The 24135-nt window shown below is 41.2% G+C and overlaps 1 protein-coding gene across 1 annotated transcript in view; it reads left to right on the top strand.

Annotated features, from left to right (window-relative positions):
* Positions 1-24135, top strand: part of LOC121896916 (unconventional myosin-IXAa-like) — a 158627-nt gene that overhangs the window by 17714 nt on the left and 116778 nt on the right. Inside the window, exon 2 of the mRNA XM_042410997.1 lies at positions 19445-20414. Coding sequence (XP_042266931.1) covers positions 19512-20414 — 903 coding nt within the window. The 5' untranslated portion in view covers positions 19445-19511. The remainder of the gene's footprint in view (positions 1-19444; positions 20415-24135) is intronic.

The raw sequence follows: 24135 nt of genomic DNA, 5'->3' as shown, positions 1-24135 counted from the left end.
TACTTGCCGTTTTTTCTTTTTTTTTTTTCTAGCTGACAGAAAACAGACATTTGGTCTGCAGGCAGCTCAAGGGTTTTAAAAACATCCTTTCAGTTGTTTGGGGGGTCAGCTTCAGTCTGTAGCTGTGAGTTTGTCTGTTTCTCTGATATATAATCCCAGCGGATTCAGTTCCTCTGTATGATGGTCATATCTAATCTGTACAGGATTGGACTGGGAGGGCAGAGAGCGTGACTGAGCCAGAGCTGTTGCTATGGTAACCTCAGCACCAGGGATAATCATTGGGCAAGGCATCTGGTTTCAGGGAGAGAGGATGGTGAGATGTTTTTGAAGAGTTTCTGCAGCTCAGTACATGAAAATCTCACCTTGTGTCGTACTGCTTGAACAGCTGATCCCATCTCATAGGCTGGGTATGATTTGACACTTGATGTAACGTTTTTTGATACATTAGTTTGCAGAATATAAAGATATTTTTCTAAACATTTAATCAGTTAACAAAGGAGCCAAATTTCTCAAATATTGAAGCAATAATTAGACATTTTTTGAAGATATAATCATTCACTTTCTTGCTGAGAGTCAGATGAAAACATCTCATGTCTTCATGGTTAGCTTAGCTTAGCACAAAGACTGGAAACAGGGGGAAACTGCTAGCCTGGCTCTGCCTGAAGAAGGTAACAAAAATCTGCCTGCCAGCACCTCTAAAGCTTTCTGATTAAGATGTTAGTTTGTTTAAATCGTACAAAAACCAATAAATAAAAACGCCATGTTGTGGTTATATGGAGGTTATTTGCCGGACTAGTTCTTGGATGAGAGCAGTCGCTTGTCGTCACTGGGAGGTTGACAGTCAACCAGTTGAGACTTTGTATTTCTCAAAATGTTTAATTATTTTTTTAAATTTTAAACCAAGAAATTTTGGATTTCAATCATTGAGCGTGTCATCAAAGATTAAGTACAGAAGAGTATGAATCTGAACAAGCATTCAATAGCAGTATTTGGCTCTTTGAGCTACATCATTTTTTTGATAACAAAGGAGTATTGAGGTTCGTTACTCAGCTACACTGATCTCACAGCTCAGTAGACGATATAATTTATCTTATTTGAGAATTAAAATGCTTCAAACTAAAGCACCAGAATGCACAATCATAGTGATGCTCAATTCTTCTCGTTCATTGACTCCAGCTGAACAGTTCACAGTTCATCTCCGTGCATGAGGTTGTTTGAGGTTTGAGTGAGTAACTGTAACCAGCGCTGCTGATATTGTTGAGGTAAGTCCTTCATTTATGACCCTATTTGGAGTCTTCTTCGCCAAAAAGCCTTTTGTATTCCTCTCTTAGCCTCCAGGGTCTGAAGAGAACACCATCCCTACCGCCGTCTCTTTAACCGCGTCACCCATTTTTCAATGATAGGACTCAGTGGAGCGTTAAGCGCCAGAGGTGTTCACTTCATAATATAATCACGTGGTTTCAAAGGGAAGATGGGAATAGCTATCAGCTCCAGATTCAGCCACTAGGTCCAGTCCTGTAGCCCTGAAACTGTTGTTGTTCAAGACATATTGGTTATAGAATTAACTTAAAGTATTTCTAGTGTTTCTCTCCACTCTCTTTGTGTATTTCGCCTTAGAAAGAGACATCAGCTTGCATACTAGACTAGACATTTTGGAACACAACACCACTGGCCCCAGTTTTAGAAACAAGCAGAAGCCAAATGGAACAAAGGGGAATAATAAGGAAGATTTTAAGAAAATGTGCAGTGTTTGCCAGTCCGGCTCAGCTGTGGTCTGAAGTGAACAAGGAGGGAATTCATGCTCTGTTACGCTTAGTGGTGCTTTGTCACAATAGAATGTAAAAACACAGAACCAGCGCTGCACATGTACAGACCGATATCTTCATTATTTAAGACCTTATTGACTAAATTTAGGCATCTGCAACTAGAGCTGAAACAATTAGATGATTAATCAATTACTCAGTCGACATAAGTTGAATCAGTAACATTTTAGATAACTGGATAATCGTTTTAGTTGATCTTTAAGCGGAAATGCCAAACATTCACTGCTTCCAGCATGTCAAATATAAATATTTCCCTGGTCCTCTATGATAAGAAACTGAGAACATTTGGGTTTTGGACTCAAGCCATTTGAATATGTCATCTTGGGCTCTGGGAACTTGTGATGGACATTTTTTTTTCACTATTTTCTGACCTTTTATGGACCAAACAGTTAAATTCAATCAATTAATGAATATTACATTTTATTTGGGGGAATTTTTATACCCTTAGCACAGAGCTGGCTGTAGAGAGATGTCGTGAAACGAGGGGGAGAGAGAGATGGGGAGTGAAGTGCCAGAAAGGTCCTCAGTCCAGATCTGAATCTGGGATGTTGCAGCTCTTGTTTGACACCTCAACCCTTAGGTGGCATGAATTGATCTTGGCCATCATGTTGTTTCAAGGACTTCATCAGTGTTGTGTTGGAGGAATTAAGCCCAGATTTGAGCAAACATGTATATTAATGACACAGGATGGGTGGAGTATATTTTGTTTGGTGAGTTTCGGCTTCTCAGTATGATGATTATTTCCTCTTTCTGTCCTTGTTCTCATCAACAGCACCTCAACAGACCATTTTGTGGCCATGTTCTTCTCTGACATCTTAAATAAAACCACAGTTTATCTTTCTCCTCAAAGGTAGTCTCATTTGTAACATGGCTGTGTGCCATAATGAAAGGTTGCACCAGCCCTGGAGCCTACAGAGCCCCGTCATTACCACCGCCTCAGTACTCAGATCTGCACTTGACAGTTGTCTTTCCTGCTTGTTTCTGTCCCTTCCCCTGCCCGTCCGACTTGCTCTGAGCACCGCAGCAGCAGAGACAACAATGCAGCTTGTCTTGGAGGCTTGTAGGTAATTTAGGCCTCCCTGCACAGACTCTCAGGTTTCTTATAATTCAATATGCAGCGCTCAGAAATCCTTGAGTAGACTCCGCAGAGAGAGAGAGAGGCAGGCCAGAAACGAGTGAATTATAAGAAGAGGATGTGCTGATCTTTTTCTTGTCTGTGTATTTAAACTCACCATCACAGGAAATGATTCATGTGGAGAAGGCAAAGGCAACGTAGGGTGGTGAGGTGGAAGTGAAAGTGACCACAGTGCCGTGTTTTCCCCCTTCCCTCTTACCGAGTCATGTTTCAACAGAACGAAAAGAGGACCTTGAAACATCTTCCTCTTTAACTAATTGGAGAGTCATTTCCTTTTGGATATCTGAGTAGGAGTTGAGGCACGCTGATGTGGCTGAATGAAAACTGAACCAAGATAAACTTCTACTATCAAGAGTGAGTAGGGGAAAAAAACAGGATGATGTGAGCGGCTGCCAATGAATGTACAGCAGCAGCAAAGCCCTTGCATTGTTATTGTGTCCAGCCTGGCTGAATTTGCTCAGGTCTGGTTCACACAATAGGTGTGGTTGAGGGCGAACAATACTGGCTTTTCCTAAGAACACAAATCAAAAAGTCTAATGGTCATTTCTTGTGAATTGCAGTAACACACAAACACGTACAGTAACCAGTTTCCCTTAATGAAACACCTCATTTTCTTACAATGGTAATTGGAAAGTGGCCGCAGGACCCGGTCGTACATGTTGTTTCCTTGTGAACAGGGCTGCTGTCAAGTGTCAAGAGGTCAAGGCTGAGATGTCTTTTCACCTTAGAAGTGTTTACAAGCTTGTAAACATCTGGTCGGGGTACATTCTTCTTATTTTAGGTCAATGATCTCAGATTTTTGGATAACCACCCCTCCTCCTCCCTTTTTACAAACACGCCTCAGGTTGGATTAAGGCCCAGACAACAATAATACTAAACATGGGGCTCGCAAATTCCGACAGTCTGTCAGTGAATGTATTAGACGTGGGTGTTTCACCAAGCATATTTCACCTGTAAACGTTAAATAATATGTGGTTCACTTCAGCAAATATTACACCTGACCCTCATTGTGCAACTATTGATTAGGGCAACCATGTTGTGTAACATTTTATATCCAACTTGCTTAGTAAAATGGTGGGAGACATATCATGCTTTTTGTGATTTATGATGTCCACTCACATATTTTGGATCGGAACATGTATGGAAGTATTTGAGAAGTTTATATTTTGAGTAAAGAATGAGTTTGTTTGTTTACCTAGCGTCAGGAAGCTGGCCAATCAGAACAGGGTGGGCTCATTGGAGAGGGGGGAGGGGGCCTTAAAGAGACAGGAGCTATAACAGCCTGTTTCAGACAGAGGCTGAACTGAGGGGGCGGCGTAAAGGGCCAGTGTAAGATAAAGAAAGAGTTTTTTTTAACTGTAAATCATGCAAAGATATTCCATCAAAGCCCCAGAATATAAATATAGAAATTTATGGAAATGTGCATAATGATGATGATGATGTGTCACCTTTAAATGAATTAAACTCAATGAACGCTGTACCGGGTGTTTCACTGATGTCAGTGGTTTGCTAAGTGGGTCGACCTCGAAGATCTCCAGCAGACCTTTGTCTTTTCCTCCATCCGACCTTGCTGACTCTAGAGAACATAATGGTTCCTTTTCCCGTCAGACGAATGACGCCCCCCCCCCCACAACACCCATACACAGTAAAGATGGTCGGTCTCATGACTCATTATGACAGGAGTAGACCCCGGAGCGTCTTGTCTTCTTCATCTGTTGTTTCCTATCAAGGCCGTCATAAGCTTTCATATCTAAACCCTCCACGTGTTTCATGTACTGTAGGTCTTCTCTTTCCTATATACCACATCCTGCCTTTTGTTTTAATATCAATTTAGTGTACTGTAACCTTAGTTACTGTGCACATTACATTTTTGGGTTACTTCAATTAGTTCACCATACTCATTTATGTTGCTAATTAAACTTTACAATAGTGGGTAAGTTATATATTTCTGTAGGAATACTCCCACAATATTATAATGGATTTTTGCAGAATTAAGTTTATTATTTTATATAATTGTTTCATCGTTATTGACACACACATACATACAGTATTGACCTTATGAGGGGACCAGTGTAGGATGTGTGCACATGTTTGTTGTCTGCATATAAAGACATAGATAAGACAAATACAACCATTATTTTATTTATATATTTATATCTGTAACATTTAAGTTGCTTTTCTCATGCTCTTCTTTTTAAGATATGGAGCATGTTTCAAATAAAAATGACAAGAAAAGCTTACATACTGTAACTTTAAGATTAGACAACTAAAACACGTGGTTATGATTATGGTCAAACCCTTAGTTGTCGGTTTGTAAACGAGACCCAAACTCTGGTCTTTTGTATGAAGATTGGATGCACTACTTGCCTGACCACCCCCCCAATTTCCACATCCTTACTTTAAATTTCACTTTTTATAAAGGACACACCACTTCCTGCATTGGACGCTGGCCCTTGACATAAACCGTTCTCTGCAGAGTCATTTTTAATAATGGCGGTCTATGAGGACAATATGGATTGTTTTGTTGCAGTACTGCAGTTAGCCTCTGGCTGACTCACTGTACTGTCTCCAGCTCTCCTAATACATCAGTGGTTTTATTGTTTATACAACGTTTGAGCTCTATAGCACGGAGACATAACCTGCATCAGGCTGTGGCTATTGAGGAAATACTCGTTAACAGGATAAATGCAGTGTTAGTTGTGCCTCTTCAGGGGAATTGTTAATATTAAAAAAGAGTAATGCCAGTTTATATCATTTTATGGCTTAAAAAAAAGCTGAAGAGAATAAAAGACAGTGAGGAAAAGGAGACTTGTGCTCCAGCAGACGGCATGTCATTTTAGATTCCAGTTATTCTGCAGAAAGTCGAAGAGTCATTGTTAAAGGCAGTGCCCAAAATGTGGGCTCAAACATGCAATTTGACATCGTCTATGCTGATTGTCAAATACCATCCCTTGTTTAAAAGACATGCCGCTGGTAATTCTTGTGGCACCCTTGTTTTGCTTGTCTTTGTCTTTTTCTGGCTGTGCGGCGACCAGTGTTGTACTTCAGGCCGCTTTTATTGAAGTGCTGCAGACCTCTTTGTCTCAAAGTCATTTGGCTCCGTCCACAATGACTGCAGCTGCTTTTATGTGTTTTTACACGCATGCACTCAAAATCAAACACACACACAAACGCGCGCATTAGCTGCTGACCTGTTTTGTCGGTCCGCAGTCGAGGCGTGCCAGGCTGTTGACGTGAAGCTGCAGCGACAGGCCTGCAGAGAGGAAGTGGCCACGTATTCGGAGCGAACACTTTACCTGTCACGTTGCTTCGTATGCAGTCAAGTCAGACATCCTCTGATTTCACAAAGCTTCTGCAAAACTGTTCAGCACACATCACCAAAGCCTGTTGCATGGGGGGGAGCCAGGTTTTGCATCTGCATCAAACAGCGTAAAACCCCCGTGCTCTTCCATGCAAACACATGCACGCATCCTGCCGGTCGTGACATGTTTGGTTCTTCCTGGTCCAGCGCTGTGAGGGCCATTATTAGGGCCAGACTTGCTTCGCTTTCATCTTCCCAAAACACCACAGCCCCACCATTCATTACAGTGCACAAATTATGCATGAGGAACTGTCAGTCCGCAAGCATTACTCAGCCTGAGCCCCTTTTGGTATGATTGGAAAGTAGCGGAAGGAAAAAAAAAAAGCAGTTTAAATTAAGGGTTAAAAGAGGATTTTGCGGGCATTTAATTGGTTTTGGAGTTGGAAATTTTGCATCTCAAACCCTTTAAGGTCATCCAGGGCAGTTTAGAATGAGTAATCCAGTATAGAATAAGCTTTGTTATGCTGTAAACATTGTCTGGACTTGATTTGGTGGAAATTCCACATATTGATGTCAACTTATTTAGCCCAACATACCATGTTCTCTTGACATCAGGAGCTCCGCTGCGAAATCAGAGTTTATCTCAGCATTGATTATTTGAAAATGAAAAATGTGGATGTTCAGTGCACTAAACAGAGAGGCTGATATTGATCGTTGTCCTGCGGACAAAAATCCCAGCATAGAACTGCACGGCCAATGGGAAACAGAGGTGGAAACTGGAGGATCAATAAGGATGATGGAGCCATTAGTGGCACTGTGACCCTGGCGAGGTTTGATGGGGTTTTTTTTTTTTTTTTTGTAGCATCGTTTGGAAAGTTGATGTTAAGTAAATGTGCAGCGGTTACGTGGAGAGCTCTCTGGTCGGTCTGTTGACATTTCAGACGCAGGTTTCCTTTCTCGTTTTGGAGTGGGTCTGAGCGTCTTTAAGCGTGTCTGTTGTCCCTGCTCGCCCTATTAAGTTCCACTCTTTCATTTTCCACAGTTCTGCGGTGTCCAGTAGTTCCTCAGCAATAGCTCTTCTGGATCGGGTTCAGCTGACCGCACCTTGAGAGCCAAAGCTGCGGGCAGATCATCTCTTGTTCTGGTGTGGAAGTGCGAGGCAGAGCCGCTTTAATTCAAACACACTCAGGGGTGTTTCTGTTGGCCTCGTTCAGGTTGTGGGAGAGAAACGCAGGCCGAGCTTGTCCTTGGCTCAGCCTCACATCCACTTTTATTCAGCACAGTAACAGAAACAGAAGAGGTGGTGTAATTCATATGATGGACTTTTAAGTCTTCTGTTACCTCTGTTTCAATTGTATGAATCCCACCGTTGAAACAGAATTTGTTGTGGAAAAAACAACAAAACTTTTTTGCAAAAGTAAGGATGTTACCCAAGTTTGTGACCAAATTATTCCTGATTTATAGGGTTGCGACTAATATTTATTTTCATTATCAGTGTATTTGTTGATATATTTATTCATCTATTAGTCTGTAAAATGTTTGACCAAAATTCCAATACAAAAATTTAGCTTACAATGATATTTAACTGAGAAAATCAGCACATTTTCACATTGGAGAAGCTAAAATGTGCTGTTTTTGCTTGATAAATTATTCACTTTAGCTAGAATTGTTAAACATTTCCAATGTGGTTGCATTTTTGTTTACAGCTGACACGACATGATGGATTGTAGCAACATTGCTCCACTTTTGTGTAAACATCTCAGACAGGAAACCGATTCAGAATGAAAATAACCATCCTGCTAGCAAAAACTCGGATTCAAACTGTATTAAGGTGATCTATTGCTGATACAGTACGATGCAACAAATCAGCAAGTTCACATCGAGTCCTTGATTGATTGTGTGTCATTTAGTTTAATGCCAAAAAAAGACTGTGGTTTCTAAAGAATCATGTTGTAGTTTAAAAATTTGACCTTTAATAGTAGCAGTTTTGCATTGTTAGAACACAAGATGCTTCATCCGTCAACGTTTTGTCAGAAACAGACAAGCCATGTTTGACTGGTCACATGACGTATTGTAGCGCTTGATGGGAACAGACTGTCCGCCTGTCTCAGGTTCAGTTCTTATTGGTCACGTTCAGGCTAAACCTCAGGCAGGGGAGGTCGACATTTTCTCTCAGGCTCGGATCAATAATGACTCGCTGCTCATCACTTATAGAGTCATCTGTATCTCCCAGGGGCCGCTCAGATGCAGCTCGAAAAAAAAAAAGGGGGATAAAGAAGCAGATAAATCCTCTCTTGTGCACGTGCAGTTTACTCACGTTTTAAAGGTAATATGGTAAATAATTTAGATTTTAACCAGACATGTGAAATTTAATGCTATTCTAAAAATGGAAAAGGTAAAAGGCGGAGGGGGGGGTGTCTGTGACATTTCAGTGGAATATGACTGTTATATATAATTTAAAAGGTCTTGTTGACGTCTGTCTGCTCAAAATAACATATACGTCTTCATAAATGATAATATGTTAAAGGGCAAAAAACAAACTAAAGCAATTAATTCAGTAAATTCAAATAAAGTGCAAATAAATTTTGTTTAAAACTAGAAAGATGTCCACTTTTGCTCTCTCTGGGTTCGAGTTTTCTGAATCACCGCTGCTGCGTTAGTCTGCCTCCGACTTTGCACGATATTGAAATTCATTGTGATTATCAGGGTAGTTTGGGCTCCGAATTCTTTATAGAAAAGTCTTATTATACAGTAATTAACTATACAGTATATTAAAATGATGGAAAAGCGGTTGCTGGTTTGCTTTTGTGCAGCTGTATCTTCCTACAAACAAAAAAAGCTGTTTTTCCAAAAGTCATTGTGTATATTAAACAATAGTTAACAACATAATGGTTATAGGTCATCTGTTTACTAATATGTAGGGGTCAAGTGGTCTCAGTATCACATATCCACAATATCTCTGCTTCAAATCTGGCTCAGGACCTTTGTTGCATGTGTCCTTCCTGTCTTGTCTATTCTAACAGGTACATTTGCAATTTCTGAGGTGCGAATCGTGCTAATACTATATATGCGTAAGGAACTGTGACCTGCTCAGAGAGTCTTGCAGAGCCGTATTCATTCCCGTGACATGATAATTTCTCCAGGACTTCCTACAGCTGGATCTGGATCTGCAGCTCGTTACGCAGCTTAAAAAGAAGGATTTAAGAGGGAAAGAGAGACGGAAGAAGATTTGAATTGATTTAGGAAATAGAAAAACACCATGACTAACATTAATTAATAACAGCTCCAGCGTCCATTTAACCCCAAAACAAAAGAAACAAACACTGATTTCCATCATGATCGAAGCCAAACAGAAAACACAATAATATCACATTTAAAGGATCATAAGATACACATGGCACTAATTGATGTGAATCAGCCTGTAACCATGGCAACAGAGATGCTCAGTTGATGTCTGATTTTATTGAGGAAGGGATCTTTAATCAATACAGGCCTCTGCGCCTTTTTTCTGATGCTGATGCTCCATTAGTGTGTGTGTGTGAGAGTGTGTGTGTGTGTGTGCTGTGCCAGGAGGAGAGCGGTGCGGGTTGAGGTGATGTCATCTCCCAGTGGGGAATGTAATCGTGCAGAGGATGGGGAAGTGGCTCTGCAACATGTCTTTAACACACCAACACAGCAGCAGCCGCACACACACACACACACACACACACACACACACACACACACGCACACACACAAAAACACAGTATTGACCTCAGGAGGGAACCAGTGTAGGGTGTGCCCACATGTGTGTTGTCAGTATATAAATACATATAAGCCACACAGATTGATGTGTGTTAATTTTATAATGATATAAAGTATATTTTCCAGACAAGTTCTTCTCTGTACGTCCGATTTGAAAATGTTGATTTTCAATGAATAACGTGTCTCGAAGGTCTAGAGCATGATGGGAAAAAATCTGAAAAACCTGACTGTCCTGAGTGTTTTTTTAGCATCTGTGTCAGGGCAGAAAATGCATCTTGCACATGCGCTTTTTTCCCCCTTTGCGCGCACACACACACACACACACACTGAGTGCTGCACCGAATGACTCGGCACTCTGTCTCTGTGTGCATGTTTGTGTCTGTGTGGGCTCAGTTCCTGTGAGCTCTGCTGGCCGGCTGGAATTCAGGAATTCACACACACACACACACACACACACAAACACACAAACACATAGCATTTATTATTTTGCTTTTTTTTTTTCATATTTTAACCGTTAACCATCCATGGAAAGTTGCCTGAACACGTTTTCTGTTTTCCAGCAACGCTCTGATTCACATTTGTACGTACAGTAAAAGTTACAGTAGGAGCACAGTCTTGTTTTATACCTGGCTGTACCTGTGTTTGAGCCTGTTGTAGCTGGTAGAGAGCAGTAAATCATACAAATAGAGATAACTGTATTTTGGCGATGGGAATAACACATTTTATGGACAGTCTCTCCTGTAGTCGTGTCAAAAATTTTTTTAAAAAGTCAGCATGAGAGAAGCTCAAACCTGGCGCACTATCTCATCTCAGCACTGTGCTCAGTGTGCTGCTCCGAAGTGCTTGTATTTGTCGAATTGTCAGTTTTGGAAAGTCTCCAAAAATTGTCACAGCTTCCCTTTTATGGCGTTGGAAAGGTGTTGGGGGTTTCTGATGCTACTAGACGATCTGATAAACACTTAATTTTCAGCGCACTGAACCCTTTAGGCAACTCTTCTGTTCCAGTTTCGGAGGGATTGTGTACATTGCTGAAGCGACTTCAATGGAAGATACCGAAAGAGGGAAAACGTTACAGATTGACTTTTATATACAAATCTCTTCTTGGGTTGTTTCCTCCTTACCTGTTTACATACATATGTAGAAATCAAAACCGTAGTTTGCCAAAAAAGCTTTTAAATATGCTGTCCATGGGTTGTTTGCATTGTCCACTTGCATATTTCAGACCAGATTGGGGTTCGAACATGTACAGATGTGTTTTGAGAAGTTTCCATTTCGAGTAAACAACCAGAAAAATAAGTGAAAACCTACTACTGTTGTTTGTTTACGTAGCCTCCAAGGCTGACAGAAGTTGGCCGAGAGCTTTCTGAAGCCAACCAATCAGAAGAGAGTGGGTTCATTGGACTGTAAATCATGCAAAGTAGAGCCCCAGAATATAAATATAGACCTGGAAATGTGTAAGACCTGTCCCCTTTAAATTTATCTCTCTAACTTTATTTGAGATAGTTTTGGAAAAGCTGTTATGCATCTTAACTAGATTTTGTCTTTACTCTTTTATTGCATCTTAACCGACTATCGTGTTTACTCGTTTGCAGCGTGAGGCAGTCGTCTAAATCCAGTAATTTACGAGTGTGTTTTCCGAGTATTCAGAAAAGTCAAAATGGATAAGAGCATAAGACAAAAAAAAATCCAGGTTTAAATTGGATTGTAAATTACCAAACCACAGCTGGATTAATGATACCAGCTGTGCACACACCGCACATGAATTCAGGGGGATGATGGTGAGATGTTTGAACACGAGGTGCGGTGTTTCTCTGAGCTGATGCTTTGGGAGTATGTGGGTACCTTCTGTAGATGATCAGCAGCCAGAAGTGAGGAGGAGTTAAAAACATCCTGCAGTGATCTTCTCTGATGAGCGATCGGGCGTGGGAGCAAGCGTGTGTGTGTGTGTGTGTGTGGAGGTGGAGAAGAATTACTGTGCGTTAGTCACAGTTCAAGCCAAAAAATTTGGCAGTGTGGTCGCTGTTTAACTAATCCTATCATTCTGAGTTTAATAACTATAAGCCTCTGTTTTAGGACAGAGAAGAAAACACACTCCTTTTTTTACTGAAAGATTTAAAGTTAAGTGAACTCGTGTGTGTTTATGTGTGTGTGAGCAGTGTTGAGGAATGCTGAGGTTCGGTGTTTATTGCTGTTATACTGGTGAGAACCGACTGTGGGAGAGGAGGGGGTGTTACTGTTTACCAGCCAGACTCAGAGCGGCTGAAGACCTGCAGGACGGGTTGAGCTTCTCGTCTGAATTTAATATCTTGGATTTATGCCTGTTGTTGGCAGCTTTCTTTAGTTTTATATGATTTTAAAGACTCCCTGTCTCCTCCGATGCATTTGTCATAGAGGCTCGGTAATTTACTTCACGTTTGCTGCGCTGCTGCTGTGTTTTGATTCCCGCTCTGTGCCAAAGCATGACGGAGGTGTAGTAGTCCAAAGACGAGAATCATACAGTACCGAAAAATGTCTTTGATGTATTGTGGAGCTGGTTATGAAAATGATTTCCCAGTGAGGTTCAGTTGGCGTTGACCTTCGAGAGATAAAATCGTACAGTGAGCGATGTTGAATGATTCTTATCGTTTGGCCTTTAATCCAGTGATTTCCTGTCGATCTCGCTGATTGTTTTAAATGTTTGATATCTATGAAGTGAATCAAAACCGTCTTGTGTAGAGCTGCAGCGATTAGTTGATTAATCAATTATTAAATTGCCAGAAAAATTACTGGCAACCAAAACTTTTGTCATTCCAACTTCTCCGATGTGAGGATTTTCTTTTGTTTTATATATTTATGAACTGAATATCTTTGGGTTTTGGACTGTTGGTTGGACAAAACAAGACATTTGATGACATCTCTTAGGACATGATGGACATTTTTTCAATATTTCTTGACTTCTTAGACAAAACAATGAACTGATTTATCGAAAAAATAATCTGTGCATGAATCAATAATGAAAATAAGCGTTATTTGCAGCCCTTCATGTGTGCAAATAAAAATAAAACAACCAAAATAGCAAACTAGGGCAATGTGTAGAAAGTAGCTATTAATTTACAATTCCCTTCATGAGGTTTGAGCACAGAGCTGCAGCAGGAAACAAACTATCGCCCATTGTGTTGTATTTACTCGCTCATTCAGCATGTGCTCCTTTCTGGCAGTTAGTCCTCATAACAGTTGTTATGTGTAAGTTGTCGAGTCTTCAGTAATCATAAAGTCTGTTCTGAGCTTTAGCCTTAAAGCAACAATAACGGCTATTAGCTCAAGGCTAGAGCTAACAGCTAAAATAACAGACCAGTCACCTGTCTGGATGTTTTTTAAGGAGCATATCAAGTTGAATCTAGACTGCGGTTTTGTTCTTATTCTGTACACAACATGTTGTTCATTTACACCATGTACCCGAATCCAAAGAGACACATGTTTTGGCATGTTAGAGGAGTGTGAAGCTAATCTGAACTTTACTTCAGCTTAGAAAAGTTCACATGCCTCACTAATATCTGAAAGACTCATAAGTCAGCATTAATGAGTCTGAAGTCAATAAAGACTGATGGGGTCAGCTGATGTTGGTCGTTTCATGCTTTTATCTGGAGACAAAAACAAATAAAATGCAATATTACTATTCTAACGCAGCAACTAATGGACATATGCAACCACAATGGAGACTTGTGGGCTTCATAGCAGAGACGACACTATTGATTTCTGGGAAGTTGTAATGGACAATTACTTTATATACTGTATTTATGAGACACTTTCAAACTGACGCACAATGAAATTCCTCAAGCTCGTCATGCCAACCCAGTACATGCCAATACATATGTATGTATTTATGTCTTAAAACATGTATTTGGTTGTACACAGCAGCTTCCTGTCTCCTTCTGTCCTTGCTGAATCCCTTCCCATCACTTTCTCTTTAAATATTAATGTGTATTTGGAAGGAGCTCTGTTTTCTAACATTAGCAGTTCCGCTCCTCCTGAGTAGATGTTAGATGACTGGCACGCTCCCACTAAACGTCCTCTACTCAATCAATCTCTCTCTGTTTTAAAGCCCTCACCAGTCCTCCACCACGTCAGCTCGGCGTCTTATCTCGACACGATGTCAGCACTTCACGTTCAACCGTGTCAAAACAAGACGAAATACGTACGTTTCGCCTCCTCTACTACACTGCCTCTTTGTGTTTCTCTTCTTTCCACAACTTTCTCTCCCTATCATCTCATCTCCTCCTCCCTTCCCTGCTGTACCTGACTTATAATCACTTTCCAGCTTCATCCATCATCATCAAAACTCTGTCAGAAGTAGTTTTTGTGTTTAACATACAGTATGAAGTCATGTCCGTCTGTTGTGTTTGGGGATTCGTATGTAATAGCCGTCCAATTCCTGCGTGAATGACTTCACCGCATGCAGCTGTTCAAGTAAATGCCAGAAAAGTTTCCAAAAATTTGGCGCCCAGCTTCGCAGCTCCACAACATGTGATTTGTCAGACCCTTAGCTGGTATGTAACCTTGGCTCCTCACTCTGACCCCTCACCCCTATGGACCATCCATCAGTCCCCACCTCTGATTGCCCCAAAGGATTGAGCATAGCCTTCCAGCTACTCCTGCTGTCTCCCGCTGTCCAGCTTACTGGTTCATAAAGTCTCAGCAGACAGGCTACTGAAAGCCGGCAAGAGGTTAATTTTCTCTAAACTGCTCTGGAGATTTGCTGTCCAGTAATTTTCTGGGACTCCAGCAGAGGTTGGGGAGGGGTCCCACGGTTATAGCTTTCGAGGCAACAATGCACGCAGGGGAAGAATTAAAGTTGCTCTCTATCCGTTTTGTGGAAAAAAACGTCATTACTCGAAGTAGGGATTTAGATTGCCCTCCTGTCCTTTTAAACTGGTAATCTTCAGTATCCTTTTATTTAGGCGACGTCTGTGGTGTTTGTGAAGGGTACTTCCCAGAGATTACTTGTCTATCAGAGTGTCTGGTACTTGAAAAAGTTTGAATCCCTGTATGTAACAATCTTTTCTACTCTGATTTTCTTATGTTTATTCCAAACAAACCACATTTTCTTCCGCTGGAAAAAGATAAATCATATTACTTTCCGTCGACAAGAGGTTTTTCCAAGGGAAACCCTACCAGACGCCAGATGTTAAGAAAAGTTGCTGCTCTGTATCAATCAATGAAAACAGCTAAATAGACATATACAGTATATTTATATCCACCTCAATGTGATGCATGTCATCACTGATTCCTTCATTTGGTTTGTATGAAGTTTTAATAGTTTCCATTTAGCTACAAAATTCAAAGTAGGTCTGCGCAACAGGGAAGATTGGCTGAAGACATTTGTGAATTATAATCTTGTTACAGTAAGTTTCTGTTTGTTAAACTCCACCTTTATTCTGAAATTTTATTCTGGCGCTTGTATAGTTTGATTTGAAAAATGTACATGCTGTATATATAAATTTTGTGGCATTTAAGATAGTATCAGTTCTGGTGAAGAGAAATATACTTACTCACTGAAACACATACACTCTCTCTCTCTCATGCTGTCATATCTTTCCGCCATCTACTCTCATTGTGAAGCCAGCCTGTATTTCGCCCCCAGCGGCTAACATTTGAGCAGTGACAAGAGGACATGTGGATGACAGTCATAAGTCACTCTTTTCCAGCTTAATGACTGGCTGAGTTGGACAGACAGCTGGGTTCAGAAAGCTACAGAGAACTGATGAAGGCAAACCAACTGGAGGGCTGAATGAAGGCTAGAGCAGCTGGTTTCAGTAACCGAATATTTATATCAAACTGAAAAAGCCAGCAGGTGGAATTTGGAGATGACGTGAGATGATGTAAGCCTGCTCAGACACCAGTGGTGGAAAGTAACTAAATAAATTTACTCACATACTGTACTTAAGTACTAATTTGAGGTACTTGTACTGCCACTTTATACTTCTACTCCACTAGATTTCAGAGGGAATATTGTACTTTCTGCTCCACTACATTCATTTGACAGCTTTAGTTACTTTTCAGATGAAGATTTGATACAGTGGATAATATAACATCTTTGGTATGTCTACGAGTTGTTAACAGCTCCACTAAATAGTGATTTGTCCCTCTAAACTTCTCACATGGTTTCATTTCAATAAATGTTCAAATGATCCAATATTTCACTAAAAATCAAAGATTCGAGAAAAAGTCCCAAAAGCTGAAAACAGATTTGTGTATCAGAACTTTGTTTTTTCTTCTTTCCTCTCCCATTAATCATCTCACGACCCCTCAGAATTATCTGGCGACCCTTTGGAGGCGTCCGACCCCTAGGTTGGGAACCACTAAACTAGTTAACTGTATATAAAGTAGTTCAAACTAGCTCCACCTCCAGCAGCTACAACAGTAACATGCTGCTCTAACACTAATGCTTCAGTATTAATAATCTAATGATGTCATATATAATAATATATCAGTCAGAGGGACCAAACTACTACTTTTACTTTTAAACTGACCCACTCAACCTCTCTCTGGCCCTCATAAAATTAGACAAATGACCACCTGTCAAATTAACATGTCTGAATCCTTGAGGTCAGTGATTGAAATCTGTAATCCACCCCCACCGCCAGACACACACACACACACACACACACACACACACACACACACACACATATTTAACAGGTCTTTGGCCAGAGATAAGAAGCTGTTCAGTGATGAAGGTGCTCGCCCGCTGAATATTGAACCATCGCTGACTAATGTTAGCATAACTGTAACGCAGACGTAATGAGCTGCACGTTGCCAACACTGCAGTCTCTCCAGCATTGCTCCGCTCATGCTCAGCTGTTAGTTGCTCGACCACAAAATCATTGTGATTGGCTGCTCCACTGGAAGGCGAATGGCAATGATTTGATTTGATGTCGGTGCATGCTTTCAGTTCAAACAGAATCTGTGAAAATTGCTGCATTAACCTTGGTACCTTCTGCACCTCAGCCTGTCTGAACTTGGAAAAGAAAAAAAACAACTGCTGCTCTTTTGCTTAAAAATCACAAATTTCACATCGGAGGAAGCAAAGAGGAAATGATAGTGTGAGAAAACGCACGCGTGGTGTGAGATTGTGACTGAATCAGTGGTGGTAGACGGAGTGTTTACTGTCATCTTGTTCGTTTCCTTTTTTCCCGACATAAACTCTGAGTTGTTGAAGCTTGTATTTCTCACTCTCTTCCTTTCTGTCTGTTTTTTAGCCTCTGCTCCGTCTTTCATCCTGCACAGTCCACCTCTTTGTTTCTTACAGACACCCAGCTGTCTATTCCCTCGCTTTCTGTCTACTGTATGTCTCGTGGTGCTGGGGCTGGCCGACTGCCTTGCTCATCCTCTCTTTTCTCACTTTTTCCTGTCTATACAGTAGCACATGTGCTTGAAGCCATTGAGGAAAAAAGCTATTAAAAAAACTGGGGGGAGAGATTATTAAAATGAGAGCAGCACTCAATTTTGAGTCTTCAAGGGCTAAAAGTCTGCATGTAAATAATAACCTCAATTTAGTCTGAAATTCTGTAAATTTATGTTTGTACAAGGACATTGTTTCCAATAAACTGCCAGGCAAAAAAGACGGATACTACAGTGATTATATGTGTTTATGTTCATAGCGAATATCTAGAGCAGCAGCTTGAGAGACACAGAGGAAGATAGAAAAACAGGAAAAGTGAAAAGAGGAAGAAATTATGAGGTGCACTGACCCAGAAAAGAGAATGTATGTATGAAAGGAGAAGTACAACGTAGAGCGAGAGGGAGACTGGCAGGGATCAGGTAATCCTTCACAGCGGTGGTCTTGGCGTTGGCCTACATTTAAATTTAGTTCTTGTTTTTACATTTTGTGGTACTTGATACATTCTTACACTTTGATATTGATTTATTTGTGTGCTAATGTGGTACTGGCATCTGTATTTCCATGGCGACGGGCATCTTGTAGAACAGCACTTGTACATTTTCTGTATCTATAGCTGTAGATACGTTTAGTAGTGTAGAGGAAGCATCTCTAACAAGACAAACATCTGGCAACGTAAAGGTCGGCATCACAGTTCCCTAATTATATTCCTGTCACCAGAGAATACTTATTAAATATAAAACACTGACAGTGATGCCAGAAACAAACATGGCAGTGTGGAACCGTTACTCTCGTCCTTTCATATATCTTATTTGATAATCAGTTTTAGGTAAAGAATTTAACGACGCTTCATCGTACAATGGGCTTAGTATACTTACGTGTTTTTTTTACAGAATTCCCAGAAATAAATGTTTTACGATCTGAAAGACTTAATTAACTTTGATATGTGAAGAATTTCCTCCCAAAATGAGAATATATCTACTTTAAATAAGGAAATCATAAATATACTAAATCAAACAAGCGCTTGATTCTGCAAAATTTATGACTCATCTGAATTTCTTTGCTTTTAAAATAATTACTTATGTCGACTTTCAGTCTGATTTTGGGAGTATTTTAATATTTTCATTTCATGCTTTTCGAGTAAAAGCCTCTGAAAATTAGTTTTTCTCTTAGTTACCATAAAGTTCAGTGAGATAAAAAAGGTTTTTAGCTTCAATTGCATAAAATCAAACATCAATTTAAACATATGTTAGTGACATATATAGTACATCATTATATTATCGTTTAGTTATTATAGTAATTTGGCAAGAGTGTTTCTGCAGCATCTCTGTCCCATAATCATCAGCATATTTAACAATTTTTTTAAGTCACATTTGATGTGTCTTAGTCTGTGTGTGTGTGTGAGAGAGGGAGAGAGAGAGAGAGAGAGAGAGAATGGAGTGCTCTGTCCACTATCAACAGGGAAGTGGTGAATTACACCATTGTGCTCTCATTACAGCCACTTTTGTGTGGAAGGTGGCAGCTGTTAATCTTGGCACACGGCTAGAGCCCTTGGATTATCACATGAGTCACACACACACACACGCGCACACATACACACACACACACACACACACACACACACACACACACACACACATACATACACAGGGTATGCGGCTCTGATAAGCTGCGGCCAGTAGCCTTTAAATTCATGAAGCGGCTACTGTTCCTCATTGTTTTGAATAGCTATCAGTTCTTGTCTCTGTCTTTGACTCGGTCTCATGCTCCTCTTTTGTGGCGTTTGTGATAGAAGTTCCCTTTACAATCCAAAACAGAAAGCCTATTGAGTCGGCCCTCTCTGTCATGGGACAGATGAAATCGCCGTGACTCTACTGACCCTGTTGTGACTCAATGTACTGGAAATGCCTGAGGCTGCTGTGAGGATATGAAATGATGTCTGAACATCTAATTTCTCCTTTGAACTCTCATTGTTCTGTTGTTTTGCTGCCATTTTTAACCTTCTCCGTCTCTTTCCTCTCTCTCCTCTCCCCATCTCTCTCTTCATCTCTGTCCTCCTCCAGTTGGGATGTCCTGAGTCAGTCCTGTGGGCCCAGAGAGCGGTGTGCTGATGGGACCTGCTGCGCCACCATGAGCTTACAAGATGGCGGCTGCAGCTACGCCAGCAGCGCCAACATGGCCACCGCTAGTGGCAGCATGCGGCGGCGCCTGGAGGACCAGGAGTTCACCCTGCGCGTCTACCCGGGCGCCCTGGCTGAGGGCACGATCTACTGCCCCGTCAGCGCCCGCAAGAACACCACAGCTGCTGAAGCCATCGAGTGCCTCATTGAACGGCTGCGCCTGGAGCGTACCAAATGCTACGTGTTGGCCGAGGTGAAGGAGTTTGGCGGGGAGGAATGGATCCTCAACCCCGGCGACTGCCCTGTTCAGCGGATGATGCTGTGGCCGCGAAGCGCCCTGGAGAACCGCAGCGGCCTGGGCAGCGGTGACGACTACCGCTTCCTCCTACGGGAGAAGAACCTAGACGGATCTATTCATTATGGTGGCAGCCTGCAGATGTGGTTGCGGGTGACTGAGGAGCGCCGGCGCTTGGTGGAACGGGGTTTCCTCCCCCAGCCTGCAGGGAACGAACCTCCGTCCGACCTCTGCGCTCTCCCGGAGCTAACAGAGCGCGCCCTTTTGGAAAGCCTCCGTGCACGTTTCCGCCAAGAGAAGATCCACACTTACATTGGGAGTATTCTTATTGTGATAAACCCATTCCAGTTCCTGCCAATCTACAATCCTAAATATGTCAAATTGTACGACAACCACACACTGGGGAAGCTGGAGCCTCACATTTATGCTGTGGCTGATGTAGCATATCATGCCATGCTACAGCGACGGAAGAATCAGTGCATAGTAATTTCTGGAGAAAGTGGATCTGGGAAGACCCAGAGCACCAACTTCCTCATTCATCACCTGACTGCCCTCAGCCAGAAGGGATTCGCCAGCGGGGTGGAGCAGATCATCTTGGGGGCAGGACCTGTGTTGGAGGTAAGAAACTAACTTGCCTGCAGTATTGAGCAAATGTTACAGAGGATGTATTTCCATTCATGTTTGTCTGTCAGTTTGTCAGCAAGGTATCTCAAAATCTCAAACTAGATATTTGCCAGCCAAGGAACAAATTTGATTTTGGTAGTGGTCCAGATCTGGATTTCCACCATTAGATACAATTAACCATGTAGATACTTGCCTCCAAATCTTTGGTGAATGTTTGCAGGGTGAAGAAATTGGTTGTGATAGTGTGTTGGACAAACTTTCAGTGTTATTTTTTTGTGTTTGTTCTTTGAGTATCTTGTAGCTCACTGACTGGAAAACCAACACAGCTGAGTTTAATAGCCCTTATCCATTGCAAGACATTTTCCAGGAACCTTTTCAGGAACTCTGGAAATTTACCTGGGTTTAGATCCAGAGGAATCTGGGCCTCAATTTAGTTGCTGGGCCATAGTTCCTGCTGCACAAAAACGCGAGGAGGAATGTGCAAAGGGGACATGAAGTTCCTGATTTGATTCCTGCATTTAGTCAGTGTCTCTTGGAGCTTGCATGTTCAGATAACCTTTAGGTTCTTTGAATATTTTAAATGCAGCGTTTCCCCTACCGTTGCCTTGGAGGGGCAGACCGCCCCTTCTGAAAGAAACAAAATGTTTATTTATGTTATTTACCTAATTTATGTGCAAGCATTACTGCAATTGCAATAAAAGGTTTGCGAGTAAAAAGCCAAAAAGAGTAATTTATTAATGTAATCTGCATGAAAGATGGAGAGACGACGACCCCAAACGTCTGAAATTCAGGCCAAAATAGCGAGTGTGAAGTATTAAGGTGGAAAGTAGCGAGTGTGCGGTTGAGAGAAAGCAAGAGAGAGTGTGTTTGTGATGGTGAGGCTGGCGACTGGAGCAGACAGTACCAGTATAGCTGTGAACGTAGCAGCAGGCTGTTTGATGGTGAATAAATGCTACAACTCCTCAAGACTCAAGCCAAGTTCCTGTGTCTTGCTTGCCACCTGCTGATAAAAGTGAAGGGGGTTAGCCCCGAAGTTAGCGACAATGGGTTGGCCTTACCTGACCAGGCTCACTTAAGGTGGACTGACCTTTAAGGTGGACCAGCTATTCTCATTTTAGAGACAATCTCAGCCGCTCCTAAACAGAGAGAGGAGAAACGTCTGGCTGCTGAGTCTCTCCCTCCCACCCCCACCCTCCTAAGCAGTCAGCCAAGGGGAAACACTGCAGACCTATAGCTTTAACAATGTAAGACCAAGACAGAGACTAATAAGGCTCAGGAAAACATAAAGAAATGTGTGACCTTGACTAGCCTTACAGACTATCACAGAATACATGGCATATAGAAATGTGATTATAAAGCACACGTTTCTAAAAATATCATCCAGGTTTAGTTATGTTAAGTGAAAAAATCCTACCAATCTAACATGGTATAGTTCCTTTACTATAGCTGTGAGCTCAAGCCAAGCTGAATACAATTCACACGTTGTGAGTTAGATGCCCTAGTTGTAGAAGGAAAGTGACAAAAACCTGATCTGAAGACGAGGCATGAAATGGATTATAGAAATGTCCTTCTGAAACAGGAATGCCTCGACATGCAGGATAACCTATATTTAGCCCAGATTTACCACATATGACTTTTATATATATTATTTGACCTAGAAACTGGTTTTCTGCTGTGTCCAATCTCTTCATCGATGGAAAAAAAAAACCTAATGGAATGCTGCCTAATCCGCCCCGGATTATAAATCAATAATGAATTATGGATTATGGAATTTCACTGGGAATTTCGTGTTTTGGGAAGGTCCATTCAAGGGCAACATTACACTTAAACTGCTTAAACTGCTTAAAGTCAGATTTGTGACATGTTCTCTTTAGCTTGATAAATATGACTTGTTGAGCTCTGAATGCCTCCCAACATTGTTGTTTTCTGGCAGCCATTTTGTTCTGCAGCACACAGCTTCCTGTCAGGACGTATGGGGACGTCACGTCAACACGCAGCTGTGCATGTTGACACCATGTGCGTCCCATGTGGAGGTCTGTACGGCAAAACGGGGCTGTTGTATGGTCAGTTGGATATACAGTGTGTCATCTGGAAATCATGAATCACCTTTTAGACTTCCTAGCTGCTTCCGGGAAAGAAACATGTAACTGCAGCTGTTTATGTGTTTTTAAAAGGGTTGCTGGAATCTGTTTTCATTTTATTTTAAAGCTCTTGAATAAAAAGATGCTTTGGAGGCATACATTTTCAAGTGACTGCCTTATACAATGCCGCACATGCTAACAATCTGTTACAAACAAGGGATGTATGTGTTGAAAATGACTGGTATTTTGGCTCCGTAGCTTTACCGCATAGCTGTGGTTGAACCTGTCCTTCACGCGGGCACAGTTGCACTTCTCTACAGGTGATGATTCGACTCTGGTGACTGAATACCTGTCTGAGCTCAGATGCCAGAGGCGACAGCGCTGCGAGGTCTGAAAGGCCTGTTTTGATAATAACACAGATAGAGGAACATTACTCTCTGAGGAAATAGATACTGTTCAGTGGCTTGTGTGGTGCGTTCGGGAGCATGATTGTGTCCCATGTAATCACTTCTCCATCAATCACCTGTCTAACCGAGGTGTTAAAAAACAAGGTGCACAGTTTAAATGTTACAGAGACAAGCAAGCAAAGTGAGTTACAAAGCTAGGAAAATTCCTTATTTCATTTCTGGCTCCAGTTTGTTGTGTGTTATTCCTGATAATTTGCCAGATTGTGCTCCTGATACAAGAAGAAGAATTGATTTTTGATAACTATATATTACAACATGATTAAAGTCTCAAACATAACATAATCTATCTTTCTTAGCTAGCTTAAATCTTAAAGGAATAGTTTTACATTTTAGGAATCATGCTTATTTGCTTTCTGGCAGACAGTTAGGTGAGAAGATTGATACAACTGAGGTATCTTTCCAGTTAAATGTAGCTCCCAAATTGTCAAACTATTGCTTTAATTCTGTCAGTGAAACTAAATCCTAGTGCATTAATGTAATAAGAGAGGATCAAATGACTATGTGTATTTGGAAATGGTTCCCTAAAGAAGCCACAGGCCACATCACCTGATTTTCAGTTCTGCAAAGCTCTATAAAGCATCTTTGAGCTCATTTGGTTTTCCAGACCGCAACTTTACTGTTTTGGTTCCCTCTCACTGCTCTCATAAGCTTAATTTGAAGACGTACCTGCCCAGCACCAAATAGAAAACAGACGAAGTTAGCAACTAGCTGGTGAACACTGTGGAGAATTAAGCTGCTAAAGAGCCAGATAGTATTTCCCTCAAGAGTTGGTGGAGACCAAAAACAGAGCTAAAAAGAGAGTGAATACTTGACTTCCTTTCACCAGGTGGCCTGAAACATGACTCCAAATGAATGCTTGTGTTACTGCAGGGTGAGTAATGTTCAATGCACATTCTAGTGGCATTTATTGAAGGCTTGTGAGTCTAAAGCACCGTAAACGTCAGGTTTACGGTTTCAAATGTCCTCTAGTTTTGTTGCAATGTAAATGGCAGTTTGAGAGAAAGTGACAGTAATATTAGTGGTAATTATTGTAAGGTATATGCTGTTTTTTTTATCTATAGCATGAATAATAAGATATGCAGTTGTGCAGGAAGTAAAGGTAATTAGATTTTCACATATGAAAATCAGAAAATACATTTTTTTTTCGTTTTCTGGGAATGTGTTTTT

This window comes from Thunnus maccoyii, chromosome 5 (genome assembly GCF_910596095.1).
Source record: "Thunnus maccoyii chromosome 5, fThuMac1.1, whole genome shotgun sequence".
NCBI classification, from domain to species: domain Eukaryota; kingdom Metazoa; phylum Chordata; class Actinopteri; order Scombriformes; family Scombridae; genus Thunnus; species Thunnus maccoyii.
This window is presented reverse-complemented; position numbering and strand designations above follow the sequence as displayed.